This window comes from Tympanuchus pallidicinctus, unplaced genomic scaffold (assembly GCF_026119805.1).
Source record: "Tympanuchus pallidicinctus isolate F22 unplaced genomic scaffold, pur_lepc_1.0 scaffold2, whole genome shotgun sequence".
Classification (NCBI taxonomy): domain Eukaryota; kingdom Metazoa; phylum Chordata; class Aves; order Galliformes; family Phasianidae; genus Tympanuchus; species Tympanuchus pallidicinctus.
The window spans coordinates 25,453,692-25,474,679 of NW_026294721.1; the positions used below are offsets into that span (position 1 = coordinate 25,453,692).

Genomic DNA, 20,988 nt, shown 5'->3' on the forward strand with positions numbered 1-20,988 from the left:
TTTTTATTTTTTTAATTGCAGTTTGAGTTGGAAAGGTGCGAACTAAAGAGTACGATCTCTATCCTGAAAGAAAGAATAAAGTCTTTGGAAAATGAATTAAAATTGAAGTCCAATAAACTTATGCAGACATCTGATGATTCTTCTCAATTTAAGGCTGAACTTTGCTCACTTCAGTAAGTCTAATACAAAAAACTTATCATCTTTCCATGACAGTAACATGATTTTACTCTACAAACATAGCGGAGATAAGATCTTAGGAAGGACCTTGAGATAGCTGAAAAAAACCCACTATACATTATTTATCTTAAGGAAATGTAAATATGAATAAGGAAAAAATATTGGTATAGCTTTTTATACCAAACTTCTGGATGTATTTAATGACCAGAAATATTGATGCTTTTTATCGCAAACTATGAATGAAAAAATTCTCCTTTTAGAACAGTTTCCTCCAACAACCGTGTTTTCTGTTTATGAATGTAGCAGAACAGAAAGTTCTCAAAGGACTTAGGAACGCAGTTTACTGAAATGAAGACAGGTGTGTTTACAAACTGTAGGAGTAGGACCAAATTGTGCTGTTTTTACACAGGTGTAAATAATACTGACGATTTTATGTTAAGCATCACTGATACTTGACAGTTGAGTAGCTCATGGAGAGCCTTTCTGTAATGGCATTTTGTTTGAGCTGTTTTTCTTGTCTCTCTTTTATATGCTAGTACTATCCAAAGCATACTTCATTTTTGCATGTTGGCATCTTATGACCCTTAAGTCCAGTCAGAAGGGATTTTATTTGCTCAAAATTGCAGGATTAAGTATACGTATATGTTTTGTGGAGGCCTGCTTAAACTTGAAGGATCACTGCTGGTCTTTCAAATTGTTTCATAGCTTCCATCAGGTATATTTCATTCAGAGACAAGAAAAGGCCTTACAAAATGTGGAAACAGAAATTGGAATAAATCTGGGCAGACATTTGAAAATCTTGCATTTAACTTAGGTAAAAATGAGAGCCTTGGATGTAAGGTTATGCTGTTAGATTAGATGTTTTGGATGTTTTACAAGTGAAACCAGTGTCTGTTTCCACACTACAACATACCCTCCCAACCCCCTTGGAAAAAAAACCCCAAAAACTTATATAAGGCAAAGCAGTACTATTCTGTACTTACAACTGTAAAGAGCTGAAGTTCAGAAGCAATCCTCAGAGTTTATATAATACTACAAATTACTCAAAAGCTATTTGTAGGTAAAACCATTAGTGTATTTGTTTGTAAAATTGTGACATAATTCGTAGAGCTGGACTATCTTGTGAGACTCCTTACAATTTTAGCAGAAAGCATCATTACCTTTAAAAAGCAGGAGATAAGGAAAAGGGCTGTAGTCATTTTAGTGCTTGGATCCACTTTGTTATTGCCCTGTGTAGAGCTTCTTTTTGTCCTCTGAAGTTTAATCCAAAATAGAGTAAAAGTAACTTTTACCTGCAGCTACATTGTATTCTGGAAAAATGAAAAGCTTTTCTAGTAAGAAAAGTCAGAGGATGTGAATGTTTCAGTTTACTGTGGTAGTTTCACAGGGGTTCCATGGCTCCATTTTGGAATGGTGTTAAGGTGGATTTGCTGCAGGGGTCCAAAGCAAGGAGATGGTATTGGTCTCAGCAATCTTAGGTGTCATACAGTCCCATCATGAGGTTAAGCTGGAACTGTTACAGAATTTCAAGCAGTTCAGGAGACGCAAGTTGAAGAACCCAAACTAAGAGTTCCCAAATGTCTTTCAATGGTGTACTGATTTTCCAGCCTCTTAAATGAACAACTCCAGAGAACTGTGGAAGACTTACAGCACCGGTTGTCTCTCAAAAAGGATGAACTTCAGTCAGCTCAAGAAGAAATTGTAAAGCTAGAGGAGAAAATAGGTGATCACTAGTTATTTTCACCTTTGTTTCCTATTCTAAAGACAAGAATACTTACTGTGACATTTATAGATAGGTTAAACCAGAAGAGCACTTCACAGGATGAGGCAGTCAATGTGCTTAGAAGTACTATTACTGTTTTGGACAAAGAAAAGGATAATCTTCAAGAAACTGTAGATGAAAAAACAGAAAGAATTGCGTGCTTAGACGACAACTTAGCTAATAAGGTATGTGCAGTGAAAGTACTACTCTATGCTCTTATCTTGGGATTTTCAAAGCTGTTAAATTTCAGGGAGGCATTTTGCTTTGAAAACAAAGCCTGTGTAGATCTGTAGGCACCACATGAGCTCCTTGTTTAGACCTAGGCAATATGAAGTCATTTGCCAACTTAATAAAGTTTTAATTATTACTGTTAACATGTTCCCTGAACACTTCAAGAAAGTAAAAATATTTTTCCCTCTTTGTAGTTTGAGGTATATATTGAGATCCCATCTGTTTTTGGTGACATGACAAGCCTTTCTCAATACAGAAAAAAAACCTGAAAATCTGAATGTGCAAAGATGCAATTACTTATTGATGAGTGTTAAAATAAAGGTTTAAATATAAAGATTTTTAACTTGAGCTATCCTAGAATGTTGCAGTAATACCTAGGACAATTTTTGCTTTTATTTTCATAGGAAAAGACAATTACTCACTTACGGCTAACGCTCTCTGAGCTGGAGTCGTCAACAGAGTAAGTAAAAGCTTTCTTCAGAGAGTTTCTTCTGTGGTTTGGCTTTCTCCAGTAAGTGTCTTCAGTGGCCTTAAAGTGAAAGTAGATGATAATTTTAATTACTTCAGTGAAAATAATTTAATTCTGTTTAGGACAAGTAAATGAGCATATGCAATAGAGTAAAACGTATAGAACTTTTAAAGAGACTCCTCCTGCAATTAAATGGCAGGGTGCTGGGTTACTGTTAAGACAGCAATTACAAATTAGCAATTGTTTGTCTATTCTTACTTTACCAAATCAGTAAGATTTCTTTGTTCTCAATTGGCTTTTTAGTATTACAAGTACTCCATTAGGTACTATTAGATTATTAGATTTACCCTGCTAAAACTCAGGAGCTGATCTCTAATTTTGATAAGTTAATTCTTCAAGCTTAAGCTACAAGTATAGTCTTTAATAAAATATATTTATTTAGTTTTTAGCTGTTTCATCTGATCTTTCCACCTTGTCTGTTTTTAAGCATCATTTTAATTATTTGTGTATCTTAATGTCACACCCTTAAGTTACTTTCATGCTTAGCTTATGCTTGTTTGTCAGTCTTGGAGAGTGAGAATTGTACCATTTAAAAAGAAAAGAAGGAAACAACAACAAAAAACTTTCTGTGTATATAAAATCCATGTTTGCTAATTTTCAGCAGTATGCAGTATAGTGTGAGAAGGGGCATCTTAAATAAGATTTTCAAAAATCTCTCCCTCAATAGCCAGCTGAAGGACCTCTTGAGCAGCAGAGACCGTGAGATATCTAGCTTGCGTCGCCAACTTGATGCATCCCACACAGAGATTGCAGAAACAGGAAGAGTAAAGGAAATAGCTCTGAAAGAAAATAGACGACTACAAGATGATCTGGCTACAATGACCAGAGAAAACCAGGTATGAAGATAGAACATACTGCTGAAGTATTGAATTATTTATTGTTTGCTTATTGTACACGACTACTGCTGCATCTTGAGTTTGATTTATTATAATTAATTGTTGACATTTCTTGAATGCTGGTGTAGTAACAGTTACTGGGCAAAAGCAATTAAGCCGGGAATTTGTAAATGCATAGTCAGTACAGTAAGAAATACGTAAACAAACGTTCCTTTTAGTCAATCTTCCCCAGGTTAAAAAAGAAACTTAAATAAAATAAATTGAGGACATAATTGCTTTTCTTATAATGAAATTTTCTTACTTGGTTATATCACATCATAGTTGCCAGTTATTGCTTAAAAAAAAAAAAAGAAAAAAAGTAGTTATTAAAAGATTACACAGAGAGAGGAGAAAAGAATATTGTTAGTTCATCAGAATACATTCTAGTGCATAGTGATTATTTAGTTTTATCCATCACCTTCATGAAGCATTGGATGTATTTGGTGAATTATGCCGCATTTTGAAATCAGGGTGTTTTGAATATAGATATTAATGTTTATTTTCTAAGGAACTTGATAATGGTGGCTGTAAAGAAGCATTGGCTGATGCTTAATGTTCAATTCTGGCAAGGTCAGTTTCCTTTTTTTTTTGCATTGCTCTACAAGAAGTCTACAGATTAATTGGGAAAGAGTAACTCTGGTGAGAAAATGGAATAGTTTAAAGGTTACAAGTTAGATTAAAGAAAATTTATTTTATATGACAGTCTGAATAGTCTGAATTTGTTTCCTGATTTCAGGAATGGATAAGGATGCACAGTTGATAAGAAATAGTAAAGGTTCCCTTTCCATTGTGTCAAAATAGTGTGGGGTTTTTAGATGGTGAATTCAAAGGTGCCTGGAGAAAACATTCTTATTGGATTGTCTTTGCTTTGGTAAGGTAGGTGTCTTGGTGAGGTAGTATCTTAGAATTTGGCTGTATATTGCAGCTTTTTTGGGAATGTATTTCTTATGTGAGTGTGTGTGTTAGATTTGTTTTTATAATTTATTTTGGTGGAGATCCCATTCAGGTACTTTATTTGACAGTTTGCAGAACCTTATCTTTTATTTTTGTTATGTACTTTTATATTATTTAATTTTTCCATAATAATTTAATCTTTCTTCTAGTAGTTCAGAGTTGTAACTGCTTGCTAGCAGCTAGCCAGTCAGTAGCTTTAGGCTAAAAAGTAGATGGGAAGTGGTTTACGATTGCCCAGAGGGCTCAGAGTGTTACTTTGTGTGTATTTGTGGTCGGTCTTCCAGCAGAGAGGCATACAATCCCTTTCAGTTGCTGATGACTGAACACTTTCTTTGTAAGGTGCATTCTACTAGTGCATAAATTAAATTTCTATCAGTTATAAAAATCAAAGTTGAGATAAAATCTTTAATGCCTTGGGGGATTACCTGTTTTCTTAGAGTATCATAATTTGTTTTGTTGAAAGATGAACTGCTTCAAGTTGATGGCTTAGGTTAAATAAAAACTCTGAAATAGAAGTGGTTGAGAGGTTCAGTGTTTGATTGCCATCACTGTGGGATCTGCATCTTGAGATGTCCCCTAGGGTTCAGGAGTTAAAGCAACCACTGTTGTGTTAGGCTCATTCTTCCAAAGAACACAAACAGCATATGTAGTGTATGTCCACGTGCACGCTTCCTAGTCATCATTGCTCCATTTGTTCTTCTTTGGAATTCTCTGAGTCTGGGATTTGCAGCTGGGAAAGGCTGAAATGTGCGCTCTTTTGTTAATCCCTTATTTGAAGTGCTGAGGAATAATGAGTTTTGTGCACTAATTGATTACTGCTCACTGAAAGTCTCCCAGTTCCAAATGCATGAGGTGGATGTCACCATGCAAGAGAATGTGCATATGAGCAATTTCTAAAAAAAACTACCCAGTGTTTTAGGGTAAGTAAACTTGTTTCATCAGGTTAAACATTAGAAAAGGTAGTTAGTATGTGAATTTGCTTTACAGAGCTTGCCTGAAGTTTTGTTGCAACTCCTCACTGCCCATTCAGTTTGTACAACAATACAGCCATTGCTGCTCATCATAAGATTCAAATACTTTGTACAATTTTGGTGCCGAGATACAAATGCTTATTTGAAATCACTGTAAATGCCTTGTCTGTTAAATCATGTTTTTCCATTCAATCAACTCTACTGAGTCTGGAGCTAAAATGTGTATTACAGAAAGGTATTCTAAGTGATGTAGTACTCTGATTGTTTCTGTAAATCCTGTGTTACAGTATACAGATATGTAGGTGTATTATTGAAATTAGAAATGCCTCCACAGGCATCTAATAAGATGAAGTGTTAGATATCAAACTTCAGTGACTGAATCTTTCCCAGGTAGCTTGGAAGGCTACTACAAGCAGCCTGAATTAAGCGTATTGTAAGTTAGAGACACAGAAAGGCTGTTAACATACTGTGAAAATAAACATATTTGATAGTCAAGATAAAATGTAGGTGTCTTTTTAGCTCTCATACATGAGGACACAGAGCTGAACCTCAGAGAGGGCCAGAGTTAGCAGTTCCAAGATCTCAAGTAAACTCCCTGAAGCATTTTTTATGTTTAAATACAGTCTTAATAAAACTTTTAGTTAATTTACTTTGCAATTTGACTTTAAAGTAATGTTACAAAATTGGTTTTTGTAGTGATTCAGCACACAAAACCTTCCTGCATCAGGAATGATTTATTTTGTGGCTAAAAAAATTTCCAGCTTCCAAACGTGTATACTAGGTTTTCCAAACAGCTATAGCTATGCTGCCAGAAAAGCTGTAGATTTTATGAATTGATATGATATTTGTTGTTCCACATTGTTCTGTGTTTATTCTTTCCTGGAAAGTGTTCTTTTATAGCTAAGGCAATAGGGGATATTTTTGAACCCTACTGATGCCAAAGGATTTTGACTAAACTACTTAAAAGTTTAAGAATAACATCTAGGGCACGTGTAATTACTTTGCTTGTCTGATACAGTAATATAAAGAGATAAATTTCCTGTAATGCACTATTTTGCCTTTATGTAATCATTTTAGGCTGTTAGTTCTGAGCTTCAAGATGCAATACGTGAAAAGGAAGAAATGAAAACAAGAGTGCATAATTATATAACTGAAGTTTCCAGATTTGAGAGTCTGATAGCTTCAAAGGTAAATCTTTTTCTGTAGGCACCCATTACTGTTTTTGGTAACGTCAATAGGTTTTGTTAGGATATTGTAAACAAATCAAGAAATGTGGAATTTTGTGTCCTGTTCTCTCCTTACCTACTACCCCTCCTTTTTCTTCTTTCTCTTTTTTTTTTCCCCCTGTTTTATCTGCAATACTTTTTTAGTAGTGAATTCGTATAGAACTTTGAATTCTGGTGCACAGAATTTCACTGATGTTTCAGTTCTCCATGACACTGGTGAATGACAAACAAATATTTGAATGTTGTTTTACTTCTTGAGTTTTGTGAGTTTTAGCAAGTCAAAAAGTAAAATATCTATTACTCTATTATGATTATAGACAACAAGCAAGCATGAATTATAGTTTTTAATATTTGGAAAAAAAAATTGAAAGAGAAATTGTAGGTGTAGTTCTTCTGTAAGACATTGTAAAAATAGCATATTGGAATGTTTTCTCCATGGTCAATAAGATTTCAATCTTTTTGCTGTCCTGACAAAACAGTGCTCTTGCTAAATGTATTTTATTCTCATACTTCGATTCAAAAGTGTGAAGTGTGTGTACTAAATCTTATAAGTACTTAAAATAAGTGGACTACTTTTCTTGATTCTATATGAATCAATACTGAATAAGTAGTCAAGACAACATGAACTGGCAAATTTATGTGAAATTGGCTGTAAAAGAATGAGTTTTGATCTGACTTCAGTTTGCATAGGTTAGATGAATGTCTGTAAATTTGAATACAATTTATAAGTATAAACTGAAGCACAGAGAAGAACTAATGGTCAGTAGCTTTGAACCTTCAATTTAAAACTCTTGTAGCTTAGTTGATAAGAGTGTTTATAACTATATGTCATTATGTCCAAAGCTACAAATGTGGTGAATGGGAGTCCAATCATTCAAGTCAGGTACCAAGAAACTGTAGAATTTAATTTGCCAGTTATGAAAGGTTAATTTCAGGGATTTGTCACAACACGTGAATGTTGTCTGCAGAGACAAGGATTTACTTTTCTGCATAGTGTTCAGTTGCTTGATTGTGAGTTTCTGCATCCGAATGCCCCTATTTTTGTCTGTACCTTCCAAGTTGTGCCAGAAATACAGAAGAATTTCACAAACAATAGTTTTCCTCACTGGATAAATCTGATTCCTACTAGCAGTATGCTCATCCCGCTGTGCACTGAATGAACAGGAGAAAAAAGGAATGGGGCTAAATAAAGAAGAAAGGTTAAGCATTGTCTTATAATGTACATTTGCAGGTGGGCAAAATTAAAATTTTTGAGCAGCAGTTATTCTGTCATTGCATATCTTATAAGCACTAAAGTTTGCAATTTTGTAATTTCATTATAGGCTGCTTATGCCAGGTGGGTCTTTCAAGTGTTGCTGTAATATACACATTAACAAGAGTATGATAGGAAAAATGGCCAAAAATGGTCTTCTGATGGAATTTCATGAAAAAAATACTGTGATGAGTACATCTCTGTAATGTGACCCTTGACAACACAACTTGAACAAGAAGTTCAAAAGAACCTCTAATGTGGGAGCCTTAAAACTTACTAGTAGCAGCTAGATGTCAATACTTCTGTTTAATGAAACTCAGTGCCATCAGCATTTGTTTGTGATTTGGTCTTGTAAAAGGAATGATGCCCTTTACTAATTGCCAAGATAAGAGGAGTAAGATGATGGAGAATGTTTCTACTTTGTGATGAAAAATATATGGGGAGTATTTCATAGGCGTGAAAAAAGGCCAAGCTCTCTGAAGGTATGTTGATGATTGCAGTGTTTTACTGCTTTGCCTAGGAAAAAGAAAACCAAGAATTGTTAGAGAAGTTCCGAATGCTTCATACACAAGCTGAGGACTGGGAAATCAAGGCTCATCAAGCTGAAGGGGAAAGCAGCTCAATACGGCTTGAACTCCTTTCTGTAGATACGGATCGGAGACATCTTCGAGAGAGAGTAGAACTTCTGGAAAAAGAGATTCAAGAGGTAATAACCTACACAGTGTAATTCTGTCAAGAAAGTGAGGTGTCAACACACTTCTTCTATTCTTGAACATAAATTAATTGCTATGTATGACTGCTTCAGTTATGGATGGTGAGTTTTTGAAACAGCAACTGATTCTGGTTAGATAGACTTTTTCCTTCTCTAATCTCCCTTCCCTAGCTTCCCAAAATTAGAATCTCAGCATGTATTTTAAGATCTCTTCTGTAGGGAGATCGTTGTTATAGTCTCTGTAATAAACTTTTACTTAGTTGCTTGAAAATATTTCCATCTATCTTTGTAAGCATTGTGTGAGCTTAGATCTTGATTTTATCTGAAGCTTTGAATGAAGTATTTGAAGCATTAGTGGCTAGGTTAAATGCACAAATCTGATAATATTTAATAAGTAGTAGTCCAAATTCCAGAATCAGGCTTACAAAGTGCAGTAACCTAATGCAATGGTTCTAAAATAATGAGGTTTATATTCCAGAAACAGTAATTTCGTGGAGGTCAAGGAAGTTTTGGAACATATAAATAGTTCTGGACTGACCATATTTTGTTTCGTGCTTTTAATTACCAAAGCAGATAAGAGACAAAATAATGTGAGATGGCTAAATAAATTAATTGTATTTTGAAGTTTGAAACTTTTAATTCTGTTCTGAATTCCAGCTTCCTTCTACTCCTGTCTGTACATGTATATGTACATGTATAATTCTTTGAGATGGTGATGTAAAAATGCAGAGACTATTTATCAGTTGTTCTTAGCTGTGATTTAGAAAGAGAAAAGAAAAATAATGTAATCTAAAATTAATTTTTTAGGAAAAGTTAATTTTTGAAGGCTAAAGGAAATATTAAAATAAAAATCTGTTAACTGGGAGATGACTACTAATGTTCCTGAAAAGGTATCCATATTTGTTTTTGTTTAGCATATGATTGCACATCAAGCTTATGAATCTCAGATCTCCTCCATTACAAAAAATATGTCTAAATTGGAAGAGGACATTAAACGTGAACATCAGGATAAGTCCTCTGTGTTGGCTGACCTGACTTCTGTGAGAGAACTTTGTGTTAAACTTGAAGCTAGCAAAGACCTTTTATCTCGACAGCTTGCATCTAAAAGCATGGATTATGAAAGGGTAAGCAGCAAAAGCAAATTTAATTTTTATAATAAATCATATTTTGCTTTTCATGTTTTTTGTTTTTAATGGTTTTTGAAGAAAAAGAATACATTGCTTCAGAGAGTAAAATTTGTCAATTTACATCATTTGTTTTTCTGGTTATTGCACCAATCAGTGTTTTTACTTAGTGATTTATTAAGCTTTCTCCTAGTGGATTATTCAAGACCTTGAGAACTGTGGTTTTCATCCCCACAGAATTTCTTTATATTGGTAAAATTAATGACAAAACCAAACAATTCTACAATTTCAGCAAAAATTGGGAAACTACTTGAGCCATCCTAGTCAAATAAAATCAAGTATAGTATGTACTGTTTTTATACCTGTGCAAATGCGTGCACTATCCAAGTGCCTACACACTCAATAATCCAGTTCCCAGTAAAACTTTTTGACAGATATTTGAATATTTCTTAATTAAGTATAGTTTTAAATATTTCTCTGCCTCAGTGTGTTTTTTGAGCTCAGTTTCCTTTTCACTTTTATGAAACTTCCAATCATGTTGTTTTTTACAGCTCTTCAGGAAAGAGAGCTATTTGTGTTTGTAAAACAGTGTATTAATTATGAATAAAATTTGTGCCCTAGGTTCTAAGTGAATTAGAAGATGTTAAATCAGAAGCAGAGTTGCTGAAAAAGCAGTTATCCAGTGAGAGACTTACAATTCAGAATCTTGAAACATTGCTGGCTACCAGTAGAGATAAAGAATTTCAGAACCATTTAACGTCTCATGAAAAAGACTCAGAAATTCAGTTACTGAAAGACAAGCTAACACTTGCTGAGGGGAAACTGTAAGTCTTAAGTTATATGTGTTATGTGGGTTACAAAGAGGCTTTTTTTCCTTTATTCTGGCACTTACAGTCAAATTCTTGATGTTCAGTGTGGCTGAGTAGAATTTTGCAGATAGACCTTTTGGCCAATTGTGGCATTGTTTAGTGAAAAATTTATCTTTCATATCACTTAAATTAATAAATCTGGTGGAATTCAGTTTAACACTAGCAGTGAATTCAAATGAGAATTCTAAAACAAACCTTCTCTAACAGGAAGGTACACCTTGCTAAGTTCACAGTCTTGAGAATAAGCAGAAATTTCTCTCGCCATTCACAGTGTTTATTCCAAAATGTTTGCTGTACTTTCTCTGCTAGTCATCATTCTTTCTCACATCAGACTCTTTTTTTCATGTCAAAATGAGGTAAGTTACACATTTCTTAAATTCATTTGTCTGATATAACTCTCCCATCTTTTCAGTGCAATCACTAAAATCCTTTCCTCCGAGATCAAGGGAAGTGGTCCTTCCCCTCTTCACAGCACTGGTGAGGCCCCACCTGGGGCTTTGTGTCCAGTTCTGGGCTCCTCAGTACAAGAGTGATATGGACTTAATGAATTGAGTCCAATGAAGGGCCACGAAGATGTTTAAGGGACTGGAGCATCTCTCCTATGAGGAAAAGGCTGGGAGAGCTCAGGCTGCTTATCTTGGAGACCAGAAGGCTCTGGAGAGGATCTATCAATGTATGTAAATAACTGAACAGGAGGGAAGACAGAGCCAGTGTCTGTTCTGTGGTGCCCAGTGACAGGGATGATGGGCAATGAGCACCAGTGGGAACACAAGATTCCTTCTAAGTGAACACTTCTTGCCAGTATGGTGATTTTGTGATTTTTGTTGTCAGTATTCCATATCATAACATCATGTAGAGTACTGGGAGTTAAAGAGTTAATGCTCCAGTTCCACGGATTGAGTACTGATGCTGATTGCATGGAGAGTTTGGGGAGTCTCCCTCTTTGGAGACAGTCAAAAGCCAAAAGAACTGAAACCAATACCTACAGTGAATGTCTACAGCACTTTCATTATAACTCTTTATGTAAAATTTCAGTAAACTAAGTTTTGAAGTTTTCATTTTAGGTCTCATCATAACATGGTAACACCATTTATTCTTGTGGGGATCATTAGCCAGTGATTGTAGTGGTAACTTTGCACTGAATAGCAAGATGCTGAAATAGCAGCTGAATGTAGATGAAGATGAAGCCTGAAGTCAAACTGAAGTTCAGAAAAGAATAAAAGAACATTGCAGTAGGTTGAGAAGGGAAACAAGCAGAAAGTAAAAGGACAGATAACGCTTCCCTATTACAAGAAGTAGAATATAACATACCTGAACTGTTAAAAGCTATTGTGTGATGACACAAATGTCAAGAAAATCACTTTGGATTGATGTGTGTAAAGGCTTACTACTGACAATTGATGCCATACATCAAATAATGATGATCTCAGTAAAGGTATAGAGAGTGATGGTATCAATCACTTCTGTGCATCTCATTGCTTCATGTTTTAGATTTGCTGAATTTTGTTTACTTGAGAAAAAAAGAATTTTAATCACGTACAAAGATATAAACTAATGGAATGTCCTGACTGTGAAATAAAACATGGAAATTACAAAACAAGAAAAGAATGAGGTTTTCATTTAACATAAATTCAGCTTCTTGCATGCCAAAAATACAAAACTTTGTTTCAATCACTTCATAATATTTCTTTCAAAAGATTTCTTCTGAATGCATTTTAAGGTTCCTTTCTTCTTTATTGCAAATGTCAATACTGTGTTTATATTGGAGGTTCCTTGTCTTGCCAGGCTTGTGTTCAGGTATAAGAACTAGTTGCATATGCTTCCATTTTCTAGTATTCAGTTTTTGTAGTACTTGGAGTCTGAAGGACAGAAGCTTTAAATGCTCACAACTGTGATTGAAGTATGTGAGGGTTACAGTTGTGTCTTGTGAAAAATGCAGTGAACTTGTCAGCTAGAACTGAAACTTTGCAGAAGTTGTGCATCGATGTTTTTGAACATTATTTACATTTTTGACACTATTGTGCCTGTGCTTCCATTCTGTTTATAAAATAGTACTGATAGAGCCTCTAACTTCAGAAGGATTGTCAAAAGTATAGCTTTGAAGCTCTTCACTGCCATAAATTTTGAACTCTGTGAAGAGTGAATAGTTGCATTACTCAAAATGCTTCTTTCATAATGGGGTAAATGAGTCACTGAGACTGCAGTCATCAGGTACTAAATAAACAGCATATTCAGTATCTAAACTACTTGATGCTAGCTGGAGATACTGACTGTGGAAAGTCCAGATGCCACGTGAAAAATATTGGATCACCATGTAATTTTACTATAGGATGATTGCTGTGCATAGGGGTTCCAAAATTCTGTTATTTTAAATCTTCCTTAATTTTTGAGTGACTTAACTCATCATCTCTACTTTTGTTTCAAAGTTATTTACATGTACTAACCTCAGAATTCGCAAAACTGCTTTTTCTTTATCTTACAATAATGATTTTGGGCTCTGAGTTCTTACCTTCACCCTGGAAATACATGCCAATTTCGGAAGGACTTTGAATAATATATCATCAGAAGCCTTCTGCAACTATTTGCAATAGGCTAGATCAGAATTATTATAGAATTTTTATTGATGAATATGGAAGACAAGGAAAAATGTTCTGCGTTTCTGGGGGCTCCCATCTCTTGAGTATTTTGCATCTGCCTGGAGTCAGAGACCAATGGGTGCCCAGACATGAAGTCTGATACTGAGCTAGGAAAGGAACTTGTTTTCTCAGGATTGCAGTTCAGTGCTTACACAGTGAGCTACGACATCTTTCCCTTTCCACAACTGATTTCTCAGCACTCAGCTTCGTACTGGCTTTGAAGACATGGAATAATATACCTGTTTAGACAACTCCTTTTACACTCAAGGAGTGACTTTTTTTTTTTTCTGTTCTGTAATGCAATTTGGAGTGTATTGCAGTCAACTGTTGAATTGTCCAGATCAGTGATTTGCTGAGAAACATTTTTAATTATGTCACTTAAGATTTTCAGGGCTCTTTTTCTTTTTGATCCTTGAGGTTGAAACAATTGACCCCAAAATCAGGAGTGTACTTGGCAAACCTGCAGATTTTGCTGGTTTGAGCTTGTATTAATACCAGTTTTATTTAGATGTTATTCAGTTATGTTCCCTTCTAGACTGATACTTTTTACTGCAGTTATATCAGTTATGTTTGTACTTTTTATGAATGGCTACTATTTTTTTCTTCTTTTTCACTGTATGCATAAAAATGATTTAATATTGCAGCAGAAGACAATCAGTAGAATAGTAATGTAATTATTTTGTCTGCTTTTATAGAACATTGCTGCTTATCTTTGCCTGAAAAAGAATATAATGTGTTGCAGTAAAGATGGAATGAGAGACTTAGTAGCTTCTCACATCTTTCTCACCTTAGATTCTTCTACAAACATGCCATGGAATTGGCTTGGCTCTCCTTCTAATCTGTCTCTGTGATTTGGTCTGTATGAAACAGCATGTTGAGTTTCTGGTTTTCTTTTGTTGACTTGCTCTAATTCCTCTGAGCTCCTATCTATTGGCGTTCAAAGAAAACGTTGTTGCTTCTGATGGTTTTTTTTAGAAGCAGTCATAATAGAGAGGTTTCCACACTTCGAAGTAAAGTTGCGCAGCTGCAGACTGACTGTGATGTTTTAAAAAGACAGCTAACGACTGAAAGATTTGAACGGTAAGAGGTTGTTTTCTTCATATTGAGGTGGGTCTCTTATTTTTAAAACTGTTGCTTTTTTTTTTTTTAACATGGAAACATAATTGATATGGAAAATTGTGTTCTTGTTGTTATGCAAAATCTAATTTTCTCATGACCTGATGTAAAACTAATAACTTGAAAACTGTTTAATTAAAAAAAAAGTGATTTCTGATTTCCTTCCTACATTTTGTGCATTTACTATTGCATTAAAAAATATATCCATTATCATAAATGTGAGAGGAAAACTGAAAGACACTACAAGAAAACAAGACTCTTGCAAACTATTGTGATAATCGCCAAAGTAAAATATAAAACATTTTTTTTGTTCTGACACCCTGCAGTAGTGAAGTATTTTGTAACTGAAATTGCTGTCTGTTGGTAGAGAGCGTGCAATTCAGGAAATGCGCCGACATGGTCTCTCTACGTCGTCATTACGTGCTTCACCTCCTCTCAGTTCTACATTAAGATCTCCCTCACGTTCACCAGATCGTGCAATTGTAGGGACAGCTGATCAAGGAGCAACTGAAAAGTAAGTGATTTGATTTAGTCACTTTGTTTCCATCTAAGTTAAATGGTTTCTAAATAATACTTTTTTAATTATATGAAGTTCTTCAACACTTTAGGTGGTGCTTAATTCTTCTTTTGTTGTCTTCTACTATGAAATTTTGATTGGAAACAGTAGATGCAAAGTGCTCTCCAAAGACCATATAATGGATTCCCATTCCTGTTTTTGTTAATGGTCTTGCATCAGCTGACAGCTCCCAAATACATATTGCCTGCTTACTACTGTTATTAATTATGTCCAGGTATATATGGTCAGTATATTACTGTTAATTTTTATCTGCAAATGACAAACAGTTCATATTATGAGAAATAAAATTCAAGAGACACTATGTAGGAAAAAGTCCAACAAGAATGAATTCGATCTCAACATGTTAGATAAAATAGTATCTAAAAGTGCATAAAAATTATTACTGTATTTTGCATTGTTAGTGCTTAAAAGCTATAAATATCTAAGAACATGATCATCAGAGTCCAAAAAAAAAGAGGTCTTAATCAGTTTGTTCATTTTCACTGTCATTTTTATTCTTCTAGAGAGTATTGTTTTAGATGATGTCTGTTACATGTTACAGGCATCACCGACTTCACATCCTGTCTTTCCCATATTGTGTAACACATTGCAGTGAAGAATGGAAAGACAGGGAGAGAGAGCAGTGATTATTTTGGTAAATAGCGTATCAGGCAATAAGCTTATGAATGTAACTGTCTGTCTGCTAGCTCTGGGAAGCAGAATTCCAAACTGACAAGAGTTTAAGTTATTTATGTTGGTAAATACATATGTCCTGTTCTTAGGCTTGCTTTTGTTAATAAAACGTAAGTTTCCTGAGAACTGAGGTCAGTGTGGCCTGATCCACATTGCCAGCAATTTTTCTTCCACAAGTTTTTGACAGTGAAACTAAGAAACAAAAATAAAATATTAATGAGGACAACACAGGAGTTGTCTTTTTTTTTTTTTCTTCTGCTTCACTGGTGAGTCATTAAGCAAACCTTGTTGCATATTAAATCAACATTTTGCCTAGTAGTCTGTGGATCATTTCTGTATTGTTCTTAAGATAATGATAAGTAATATATTTCTTCGAATGAACGTAATTAGTGGAGTATTGTCCTTATTCTTTCTTGCTTTATAGTTGAATGCAATGTAGGCTGGTTGATAAACTTGAAGAATACCATGTGGTGAAATATTTTATCCTTCTACTTTTCCTACTTAGTTTTTATGTCATTATCAGATCCTATCAGCAAATATTTCAATTTCACAAAGTATGTGATTTGAAAGAAAGTATTTTTTAATTCATATGCAAACTAAATTACTGTCTTACCTTATAAATGTATTGTGGATAAGTACATTAGAATAATCTCTGCACATCTATCATCATCTTTCAGTCTATCTACTTATTCCTTCCTGGGAACTTAACACAGTAAAGCATACATTGTAATTGCATTGTTCTGTAACTGTATTTCTGTGATCTGATTTAATCCTCTCAAGAATTCATCTTCCTCCTCAGCTCACGTTTACTTTGCTAAGCACTTGAGCAATAAGTCAGTGAAGTGAATAGAGAGTTTTAGGTAGTACACTAATGGTTGATATTTAGGAATAACAGAAGAGATCACAAAGTTGCTAATTATTACTACTGCTTTATCTTAATTTTCATTAATTTTCATTAGAATGTAGTAGCATTATTTTGAAATTTCTTTTCTCTCCCCTAGAAACGTGAGCTTCAAGGAGTAACGAGTATTTGAGCAATCAAACATAACATTTCTGTGTTATAAGGACTTATTATTGAAAATTATGAAGGATGACTTTGTATTCTACCTCTGTTTTCTTCAAATCAGTGATTACTTTTGTGAAATCTCTGAATACATGTGAAGCAACCAACTCTGCAAAATTCTGCCCTCCCAACTGTCTGGGATTTTTTTGTGGGTTGTTTTGATGGGGTTGGTATCAAGTCTGGCTAGGTTTTGTGACTTCTGCATACATAATATAATTATATGAAAGAAACAAGTATATGATATGATTATCTCCTGTTTTCTATTAATATTTTATTTCTAGTTGCTTTTGTTACGTGGTTACAGAACTTTGTCTATTTTATTGTGAGCTAACAGGAGGAGAATAACATACATGTTTGCCTTAAAAGTGCTGAGCCAGTGTATGTTTCATACTGATGATGATAACCTATGTGTTTGGGTTTTTAACAAGTGTTTTTTCAATACTTCAAATATTGTGAAGAATGTCTATGTATTTTATGAATGTATTTTGCTTACTGAATGTTTTTCTTAATAAAGAATATCAATTGTTCTTTATTGTTTTTGTCGTGTAACTACTCATCTCCTTTTGCCTAGTGTTTATGTACCATTTAAATACTATCCCAATATTAAATAAAAAGTGAAAACTGGTATTTTAAAAGGTGTATTGAAGTAAATATTATAAAACTAATTAAAAAGCATGGTCAGATTTCCAAATCATATTGGGAGAATAAAAAAGTTTTTTTAAAGAGCATAAATCAGGAATCCTTCACACAACTCAAGTTGTTAGAAAGCTGACACAGATCTTTACATTATGACTCATTAGATAAAAGTGTAGAGAGAGCTAATCTTTAAAATATTTAGTGTATTTAGCAGAAGAGCTATGAATTTAGACTATGAGGTGTGCTATCAGAATCTTATGGTATTCTCTTAATATCTGTCTATGCAGGATATTGTATATCAGATCACTCTGCTCCAGAATGTATGGCAGCTGAGGTTGATGTGGTGTGTATTCACAGGTGTCATGTGGAGGACTGGAAGTGGGGGAGTTGACTGTTGCACATCTTTGCATTGACCAACAGGTGGGGCAATGACTGCTTAATGTTTTGAATAATAATTTAAAAAAACGTGATTACCAGCTAATATTGAAAGCATCCCTAAAGAGTACGTAAACAACCTATTAAATAACAAGAAAAACATTTTTTTTTTGCTTTTAGAATTTGTCTATTTTGCGTTATGATTGTTACAGTTGTAAATTATACAGAATATTGAGTTAACTGGAAATACTGTCTCATAGTTGTAGATAAAAGCTAATTGCAAGCTAAATCGATATATTTTGATTTTACATATTGTATTTTGTCAGTTGTGTTATTTAGTGTGTGTTGTGTATGTATTACATTTTGCTAATTAAAAACAACTTAGAAAACATTCAGGAGTATCTGAAAAATGCTTGTATCAGATTAGGCTTCTGAGCCACTGGAAGGAATTGTTTATTTTAAAATGTATGCATCCATACTTCTTATTTTTGACGTCTCTCATTTGGCAGTTACAGAAATAGGGGAGGTTGTTATATGTTGTGGTTTATCACCATTTGTAAATAAGTCAACAGTTTTTTTTATGCCAGTTCATTTTCTGCTCTCGGTTCTTTCAGTAGTGGCTTCTAAACACCTTATTTTGTGTATAAAGCCTTCAAAATGGAATCTAAGTTAAAAAGACAAATGTTCCATCTTATTAATAAGTGTTTATTCCCACATGAAATTTATACTTTGTCTTTATTACTAAAGCCATAACACAGTAATAACCCTTCTTACATGACTGTCAACTGTAAAAATTAGTGGATCGTGGAGCACAACAGGTATAATAAAGCTAGTGTCATTGCAGTGACTGAAGCAGCTTTCTGAAACAAAAACAATGCTGATATTCAGACATCACTTCTGCTCCTATTATTTTGAATACATTTTTGTAAGCAACTACAATAAAAGAAAAGTAAGAATTAAACAACTTTGCATTAAAATAAAATATTTTATATTTGAAAATACAAAACAAGCCAAAATTTGTGGAAGATTTAAATCAGTGGACTGTCATATATGAAAGAAATCAAATGTGAGTCAGGGGATATGATCATCTCTGCTGGACTTTGTTCAAAGAATCTTCTTTGCTGTTCTCAACTGCTGAAAGACCAAAAAATGGTGGAATCCTTATGACCTGTTTTAATCATCATCTGGGGTTGGTAGAAAGCAGAGTAGGGCAGACATTAAGTCTTACTTAATCTGTTTTCTGTTTTCTACAGTTGGGAATGGAGGAAAAGTATTAGAAGAATAATGAAGGTGAGGCTGTAATTATTGGGGCTGCTTTTTCTACAAAACAAGGCAAGTGTATTGTCAAAAGTGGAGAGAATAAAAGGATGGTTTTTATGAACTTATTAAAATTTGAAGTGCTTGATTAAACTTCTGTGGCCTTTTTTTTTTTTTTGAATGCTGCTTAATTTTTTGTGTCCTACTGTACTGTAGCTGAAATGCTAAGTCATGATCTGAAACAGTGATTGAGCACCTGGTGGGAAGGCAGGGCCAACCTAGGGGAGCTCAGGTGCAAGCAATGAGTGACCAGAAGGAGTGGAGCCATGATCCACCCCTTCCCAGACCTCATTTAAGGGTTGGCAGTGGAGGTAAGGGTATCTCACTGGAGATCCCTGACTACTGAGGCCTTCCAAAGGTAAGCAGATTTTTTCCTTTGTTTCTGTGTCCACAGTTGCTGCAGCCAAAAACTTCGCCACCTTGCTATTGTTGCTGTACTTTCCATCGCATTGCGGTGTTACAAGTGTTGTCCCTAAATGTTAATTTAGATGAACAATGTTAAAGAGCAATTATAGAGTTCATTTGAAAATGCATTTATTTTATTTTTTGTAACCCCAGATCTGAAAATAGTGATATTTCTATGTGGTGCTAATTAAAGAGGGCTAAGTTTAGGGTTTCTGTCTTCTCATGTAGAACAAAATGCATGCAAAAATGGTGCATGTGTGGGAAAGCTGACCTATTATTTAAATGCCATTTCTTAAACGAATCTGTATGACCCCAGCTGGAGTGCTGGGATCAGGCCTGGGGCACTAAGGTGTAACAGAGTCTTGACTTACCTTAGGTCACTACCTCCTGCAGTGAGAGGCTCTGCAAGATTCTCAGTAGCTCAGGAGGGCTTGGTGTAACCAGCAAAGAACCACAAAAATGACGAAGTAGTTGGAATATCTCTCACATAAGGAGAGGCTGACTGAGCTGGGGGTGTTCAGTCTGTGGAGAAAATGCATTGGAGGAAATGTGTCTATAAATGCCAAATGGGTGGTGAGGCAGTATTAGTGATAAGGAAAGGGCAGAAGTCAGTGGGCACAAATGAAAATATAGGAAGCTCAATTTAAATCTGACAGTGCAGTTGTTGTTTCCTCTTCTGTGAGAGCGGTCAAATGGTGTAGCAGGCTGCTGGGTGAGGTGGTGGAGTTTCCCTGTCCATGGAGATATTCAAAACCTGCCAGGCTGCAGTCCTGGACAACTTGCTGTAGCTGGACCTCCTTTGTCTAGTTCGACCCTCTCCTCAGTTGCTCCTGTGGGCTCACAGCTGCAGCTGATTTGGTGATGATATTTTCCTGACAGCAGTGTGATTAGTTTACTTTGTCCATCTGTTGCTTGGAGGAGGGCTAGTGCATCAGAGGGCTGTGCTACCATCCATTAGGACCAGGAGGGCTAAAAAGACAGGTGGAGAACCTTATGAGGTTTAACAAGAGCAAGTGTGAAGTCCTACGCCTGGGGAGGAATAACTGCATGCATCAGTACGGGGTAGGGGAGGAGCTCTGCAGGGAAGGACCTGGGTTTCCTGATGAATAAAAAGTTGGCCATGTGTATCTGTGTGGCCAAGAAGGCCAGTGTATCTTGAGGTGGATTAAAAAGAGTATGGCCAGAAGGTCAAGAGAGGTGATCATCCACCTCAACTCTGCCCTGGAGGAGGCACATCTGGAGTCCTGTGTCCAGTTCTTGGCTCCCTAGTGCAAAGATGAGCAGGGGCTTGGAGCATCTCCAAGCTGAGGCTGTTCAGCCTGGAGGAGACTGAGAGGGGATCTTATCAATGCTTACAAATATCTAAAGGGTGGATGTAAAGTGGATGGTGCCAGGCTCTTTCCAGCCTGTGCCCGCTGACTTTTGCCCTTTCCCTGGACGTGATCTACCAGTGTGCGTAGCAACAGGATAAGGGGTGATGGAAACAAACTGGAACAAAGTTCCATGTGA

The 20,988-nt window shown here is 35.2% G+C and overlaps 2 protein-coding genes across 6 annotated transcripts in view; both read left to right on the forward strand.

Annotated features, from left to right (window-relative positions):
- CEP135 (centrosomal protein 135) overlaps positions 1 to 19,138 on the forward strand; it is a 34,016-nt gene extending 14,878 nt beyond the window's left edge. For 4 of the 5 annotated variants that reach the window (XM_052681889.1, XM_052681891.1, XM_052681892.1 and 1 more), the window contains 12 exons: positions 22 to 173; positions 1,785 to 1,900; positions 1,970 to 2,124; positions 2,575 to 2,630; positions 3,367 to 3,535; positions 6,577 to 6,687; positions 8,498 to 8,683; positions 9,604 to 9,813; positions 10,435 to 10,637; positions 14,294 to 14,398; positions 14,802 to 14,948; positions 16,685 to 19,138. In XM_052681889.1, the coding sequence (XP_052537849.1) occupies positions 22 to 173; positions 1,785 to 1,900; positions 1,970 to 2,124; positions 2,575 to 2,630; positions 3,367 to 3,535; positions 6,577 to 6,687; positions 8,498 to 8,683; positions 9,604 to 9,813; positions 10,435 to 10,637; positions 14,294 to 14,398; positions 14,802 to 14,948; positions 16,685 to 16,706 (1,632 nt within the window). In that variant the 3' untranslated portion in view covers positions 16,707 to 19,138. Of the gene's footprint in view, positions 1 to 21; positions 174 to 1,784; positions 1,901 to 1,969; positions 2,125 to 2,574; positions 2,631 to 3,366; positions 3,536 to 6,576; positions 6,688 to 8,497; positions 8,684 to 9,603; positions 9,814 to 10,434; positions 10,638 to 11,094; positions 14,399 to 14,801; positions 14,949 to 16,684 lie in introns of those variants that run through there. The other variant, XR_008206482.1, reaches the window with a different exon arrangement.
- Positions 19,139 to 19,415: 277 nt separating this feature from the next.
- CRACD (capping protein inhibiting regulator of actin dynamics) overlaps positions 19,416 to 20,988 on the forward strand; it is a 113,035-nt gene continuing 111,462 nt past the window's right edge. The window contains exon 1 of the mRNA XM_052682379.1: positions 19,416 to 19,432. The gene's annotated coding sequence lies outside the window, so the exon portion shown is untranslated. The remainder of the gene's footprint in view (positions 19,433 to 20,988) is intronic.